This window comes from Rhagoletis pomonella, unplaced genomic scaffold (assembly GCF_013731165.1).
Source record: "Rhagoletis pomonella isolate Grant_MI unplaced genomic scaffold, Rhpom_1.0 Rhpom_scaffold_00002, whole genome shotgun sequence".
In the NCBI taxonomy this organism is placed as follows: domain Eukaryota; kingdom Metazoa; phylum Arthropoda; class Insecta; order Diptera; family Tephritidae; genus Rhagoletis; species Rhagoletis pomonella.
Genome location: NW_023458556.1, coordinates 40693859 through 40700576, shown reverse-complemented (window position 1 = coordinate 40700576; position 6718 = coordinate 40693859). Strand labels below are relative to the sequence as shown.

The window sequence follows — 6718 nt, the reverse complement described above, 5'->3', positions numbered from 1 at the left end:
GCATACTTAATGTCAAATATCTGGGTTTAAGTTTAACAACTATTTTTAATTTTTTTTTAGTGCCGCGTAAGAAAGAAGTGGTGTAATTCGGAGAAGTGCTGATAAAGCACAACTAAGAAAAAAAGATAAAATTTTCGCAATGTTTATAAAACATTAACAACATATTCGCACTGAAATGGTATGCAATGAAATGCCCACGTTCGAAAATTTCTGTGCGATAAAATCTCGTATGCGAGGAAACTGACAGTTCGTATGCGAGTGCCCATAGCAGATGTAGACGTGGGGTAAAGAGGAGAAACACAAATAATAATTTAAATATCTTTTTTTTTTTGTTTTAATTTTTGTATAGCCGTTTTAAACCACTATATTTAATGCAAAAGTTGGAAGGTGCGAGGATACAAGAAATCAAATTACATTAGTCAATATTTCGACTAAAGCATAAATATATTTTTTACTATGTATCTAATACACGTCGTAAATTTTAACGAAATATTTCGACTCCGGCGCCACTTAACGGGGGATTTTTTTGCAAAATTATTCCTGCATTTGCAACCTTCGTTTTAAAAATTTTTCTATCCAAGTAGTAATGAAATTGAAGTTACGAGTTGTTATGTTGTAAACATTTCATTAGTTTGACGAAAAAAAAAAAAAACCTGAAGAAATGCTCAAGAAAAATTTATTGAGCCAAATTTTCTTACACAGTACGGAGTTCTTAAGAAATTTGAATTTGTAGAAAGCATACTACTACGGTTATCTAAAGTTTTTTTGTGAATAGCACAAGGCCTGTTTTCAACAGAAATATATGCCCGTTCCATTATTTCGTAAGGGAAAAGTGAGATAGCAGCTTGTAAAATTTCAGATGTCAAAACTCCTTGAAATTTTTGAAAAATGGGAGTGGCCCGTCCATAAGATGAAATGCTGTTGTTGTTCTAGCAGCTACTAAACCCCGCTCGGGTTGGCTTGTCCATCAACGTTGTCGTCGGGCTGAGCTTAAGGGAAGTGTGCAACTTTTACCGGGTCTGCCTTTAGGGACAGGGGCATTAGCGGATTGGGGTTTTGGAGGGCATGCGAAGAGGTGCCGTGAGTCATGTGGCGACTGACTCTACGCATGCGGGGCACTCATTGGGCACATCTGCGTTCACTGCGCTCAGGTACGAGTTTAGCTGCTGCATTAGCCCGAGCGAAGTTAGGCTATTGTGCTGCGAATCTCCCGAGGCAGACAAAGCTCTGAATCGTCCACGTCGGGTGATTGTGTGCCCAAAACGGCATTCACAGGTCTGGAATCTATGTAACTCAAGACCGACTCCACATAAATGCCATTTATTTAAGGCCTGTCGGTATGCAGTTGGGTGCAGAAGATGTTTTATGAACCTCTGGACTTCTTCCGTCAATTCGTAGAGATGTTTCCTGTCGTGCCTTGGCGAGGGCTCTTCTGCAAGCAGTTGTCTGCTCGGGTGCCCACGTCTGTGGCACCCTACTGGAAACTGCATGCAGAGAATTGGGCAATGCTGACCATTGTCAAGGCAAGTGTTGCACTTCACTGATGTCACATTACGGAATATCCTGGACTGACACACCGTGCAGATTGTCGGAGGAACTAGGAGTTGGCGTGTGTGTGGTGGTGCGGTTGTATCGGTGGGGTGGTCTGTCATGTCAGTGGTGTTGTCTATTGTATTCTTGTCGTAACAGCATACATATTCCCCAAATAATTCTTGGTGAGTGTTGCTGGAGTGACAGTCCTTGGCCAGATATAAATCTGGGTCGTTTCGGTTACGTAGACCCGACTGTCGTGGGAACGTCTATTGTATTGTGTTGTGGTGCGCAGCAGCACGCAGCAGGTATAGGTTTCTGGTCTAGGGTTTGACTTAATGCCAGCCCTGAGCAGAAGTATGCGAAGCCCTATGGACGTACAACTTTTAAGGGATTTCGCCTTAGGCGGGTAAAACCCGAGTAATTCCGGTACGTTGAACCGGTTGTCTTGGGAATGTACTATGGAACGTCATGTACGACGGTGTCCAGCGCCTCAATGCTCCCAACGGTACCAAAACAATCGGCTTTGCGGACGATATCGCATTAGTCGTCACTGCTGTGATGTCGATTTCTATCTGACACAATTTTTAACAGGGCACGGATGCTTTAAAGCACAGCTGGGCAGCGTCTCGACTGCGCGGCGTATTCGCGTATACATACACGCTCTGCTTGGGAAGACAGCGAAAACTTCATTGAACCACACTTGTTCGCACGCACATTACAAAAATGCTCTGCCGAAGCTGCCCACCTCTGCTTTAAAGCATACCTTCACCGATTCAAACACGAAACGACTTCTGTGGAGTAGACGTAATAGAAGACATCCACCATGTCTTTTTCGAGTGCGGGCGAATTAACAGCACCAGTGCAAACTTCGCAATATAGCTGGCATGAACTGCACGCCTACGTCACTCGTAGACACTATGCTACAAAGCAGCGAAAAATGAACCATAGCAATTGACGCGACGAAGAGACTAAGGACCCCCCACAAAGTAATGCTTGACGGTGATCCCGTTCGGTGAGAAGTTCGACGAAACAACAGGCTTGTCCTGGTTTCATAGGGCCACTTGAGGGTAGTGCGCTACCACAACGCCTCTAAAAAAAACACAATCATGTGAAAAATAATAGGGACACGATATTTTGACCAGTTTTGACAATTTTTATTTTGTTTGTTGTTAAAGGTTTATTTTTTTTTTTATAAAAATGCGACTCATTGTCTATCGAAAACCATATAAGTCTAAATTCGAAACCTTGTGGCAAGATTAGAAAAACTCAAATAAATTTTACAGCAGCAGCAAACTTTTTATTAAAAGCTGTTAGAGTAATTTTAAGTATCCAGTTTTGAAGCCCATTCAATTCTAACTGAATAAAGTGCAAGTTTCAAGTGGCTCAGAATTCGCGCTGCTTTTTGATGTTTTTTTTTACGGTGTCACGCATTTTCTTCTTTTTTGTTTGGCAATTTTTTTCTATGGAAGAAAATAATAAAACCATCGGCAAAAAACGATCAGTTATCAACGCGAATTCTTAGCCACTTGAAACTTGCCCTTTATTGAGCTAAAATTTAATGGGCTATAAAACTGTATACTTAGAATAAAAAGTTTGCTGTTCTAAAATTTTCTTGAATCTTTCTACAAAGTTTGCAACTTTTATAAAAATATAATAAACAATAACGAACAAAAGAAAAATTGTTGAAAATATCGAGTTTCTTTATTTTTCACAAGACTGTATGTATGTCTGGATAACCGATTTATTAATTTTTACCAAACACGGTACGGTTCTTGCCCTGGTATGCTGAAAAATTTGAAATTGGACTAAAATTACGCTCACTTCCCACATATCGGTAAAATTCACGAAGTACGAAAACTGCGATATTTCAATAACTAAGGACCCCAATTTAAGCTAAGTTAATACAAGAACAATCTCTTAACAAGATTTTCACCAATGATTTCATGCAAGTCTAACTGAGCATATTACCGAAAATATTTAAAATTTTAGAAAAGTAGTTTACTGATACATAATGTTCGGTTTTGATCAAACTTATACTGTTTTATTTTTTAACCGACTTCAAAAAAGGAGAAGGTTATCAGGTTATCAATTCCTCGGAATACTTTTTTTTTATGTATGTTACCACACAACTTCGGACCATGCTAACCAATTTCTATAAATGGAGGGTGGTACCTCAGAGGTGGTCCCATACTAATTTGGTTTAGATCCGATCATTGAATCGTGAAGAAATAAACGGAATTGAAGCTGGTTTTGTTTAAAAATTACTTGTTCTTTTGTTAAATACTTTAACACCATGTTTGTTTACTAGATAGAGAGTATTCTTCTCATCAATCTCCTCTGATAATTGTATTTTTTTTTTTTTTTTACTAAAGTAAGATTTTTTTACTGCGTATAGCGTATAACATAAAGTATTTATGAACGTGTGTATGATTTTAGATTTTAGATATTTTTTTTTGGTGCTGTTACTGAATAAAAATAACACAAATCCAATTCCCGAACCGTTGCACCAAACCGAAACCCCGGCTCAAAGCACAAAAAAAAGTTTTGGCGAACCAATCCAAAGGTGCAAAAACGGTTCGAACCGCTGAACCGAAGCAGCCAAATTTTTCATCCGGTTCGGTACTTAGGGAGACTTAGTGAACTAACTTTTTTTGAACTCAAAAGAGACAATTGGCTACATACATATATTACGAAAACTGTTCTACTTTCTTAATATCAGTTTTCATATTCGGATTCAGAGACAAATTTAATATGGGGAATGGCAGTCATAGGCCACAGCTAAACACTTTTTTTTTAATTTGTAATCTAATTGTATTTTTCCCCAACATAAAAGAAATGCACAACTTCAGGTGTTTAATTTTTACATGTTTACATATATCTTTTCACATGTGCATATTTATGTATAAAAAACGCATAGATTCTGTTTCAAATAACATAGCTGTTGAATAAGAATAGGAAAGCTTGGCTCATGCTCAAAACTGTGATTGATTAGCACTTTTAGAATAAACATTTAAGCGTTAAACTAATGTAAAACAACTGGAAATTTAATTCTACTAAGCAGCACGGGAAATCTGGTGTTTCAATCCTTTAATGATTAATTACAATGGTGTCATATGTAATTTGAATATTTATTAAGGGCGCAATGGATAGGTGATGAAATTACTCTTCTGATTTTACTTTTGTTTTGATACAAAATGATATCAATAAAATAAATGGTTCGGATAGCAGAAAAAATTCTTTTCGCGGACTGCTTCTATGCTAACTTGATTATCTCTACTTTATTCTTTATTCAAATATGCACAGTAGACCCAAGGTCGTAGTGCATATCCTCCATTATATCTTTGTTGATATCATTTTGACCAAACGCATTATGTGTACGTTTCTAAAAATATATGTATGTATGTATTTATAAATACTCGTATCAGTTACATACCTATTTTGGTAGCTGTAATACTTGGCATCACGGGGTATTGTGCAAAGTTGTTTTCCATAGCAACATAGCACCTGTGGATTAAATGTGTATTTACGTCCACAACAGTAGCCCAAAGCTTGCATCACTGGGTCAATTTCTTGTTCAAACACTTCGGATAACTGCAAAAAAATTTATATGAAATGAATGATAAGAACGGAGGTCACTCGGAATTTGTTTAGAGTAGATGTTTCTTCTTTTTTTTTACAAAATTTGATTAAACTTACTTTTGTGCAGTATCGGTAGACACGAGAGGTTTTTCGATTGTAGAGCCAAGCATTATCAAACATAAGCCAGACATCGTCGACGTACTCCCAGGGATCATTGTATTTCCCATTCATGAGATTGTTGCGTATGGTACCCAAGTCCATTGGCTTCTTAACAATGTCAAAATAATCTGGTATGCCAAGCATTTGCGGATCCACGGGACAACGGAAGGGCGCTGATTCCGGTTCATGTCGTATCAACTTATCTAAGGTTGGTAATAGCGCCTGTTTTAGCTCCTCGGGATTAAATACTGGAATAGAAATGTGAAAATGCGTTATTGACACATACAATACATTTATGTAATTTGTCTATAATTGGCCACACCAGACCTCAATACTTACCGCATTTCTTTTTCTTGTCGCCTGCGTTTGGCATCAGTGGTTCTGGTACTACTGGCTTTGTTTCTGACTTTATTTTAGTTTCGCCATCAGCAGCTGCCTTTGCCTCATCTTTACTATCTCCACCGCTGGCGTTTCCACTTCCGCCTACACCATTGGCACCGCCATTATCATCAGTATCCATTGGTTCGGCTTTTATTACAGTATCTCCATCTTCAGTCTTGATTTCAACCTTCACATTGGTGCCATCATTATTTACATTTTTGCCAACACCTGCGGATGATTGCGAGTCCATCTGGGAATTGTCTCCAGCGCCACCACTGCCATCTTCCATGTACTCTTTTTTGATATCATCTTCTTGCTTTATAGAATCTAGCTTGCCTTTAGAAGCGTTACCGCTCTCACCGCCAGAGTCCGCACTGGGTGAAGGTGGCGTTTCATCGTTAGCACGTGCCGCGGCTTCCAATGCGGCCATTTGTGATGACAGATTACTGCTAGAGGAAGGACGCGAACTCATCACAGTCGACGTCGAGGTAGTAGTGGCTGCTGCATTGGTACTGCTGCTGCTATTGCTATTGCCGCCTTTACCCATCGATATTTGTTGTTGTTGGTGTTGCTGCTGCTGCGTCAGCGTTGCGCCATTGCTGCTGGTGTTGACGGCGGCACTCATTGGTGGCGGCGCAGACACTGGAGTGGTTGAGGAGGATGCTGTTGATGTTAGTGTAGTCAAAGTGCCACCTATGGACGAGCCAACACCACTCGACGCTGCACTAACATTCACCGGCACCGATGTGCCAGATGTGGCCGACGCCGGGGATGCTGCCATAACGGGCGGTGTACTGCTTGCCCGCTCACTCAGTGGCTGCATAAGTGATGTTACGGATGGCGGATTGTTGGAAGGTGTACCTATTGGGCCATTTGATACGAAATTGGGTGACGGACTGGGTGCGGCCACCATACCACCAGTTGCAGGGCCCCCAGTTGTGGTATTTATACCTACTGAACCTCCGCCGACTAACGATTCCAGACTGGTAGGTGTTGGCGGCATATTACCTACCGAACCGGCATTTTGTTTCTGTTGTTGCTGCTGCTGTTGTTGTTGTTGCTGCTG

At 40.0% G+C, this 6718-nt stretch overlaps 1 protein-coding gene across 1 annotated transcript in view; it reads right to left on the bottom strand.

Moving 5' to 3' along the window:
* Window positions 1-3244: 3244 nt before the first annotated feature.
* LOC118733598 (histone acetyltransferase p300) overlaps window positions 3245-6718 on the bottom strand; it is a 26455-nt gene continuing 22981 nt past the window's right edge. The window contains exons 7-9 of the mRNA XM_036463058.1: window positions 5611-6718; window positions 5230-5519; window positions 3245-5124 (exon numbers count right to left, since the gene is read on the bottom strand). The exon at window positions 5611-6718 is cut by the window's right edge and continues 9 nt beyond it. Of these exons, the coding sequence (XP_036318951.1) occupies window positions 4867-5124; window positions 5230-5519; window positions 5611-6718 (1656 nt within the window). The 3' untranslated portion in view covers window positions 3245-4866. The remainder of the gene's footprint in view (window positions 5125-5229; window positions 5520-5610) is intronic.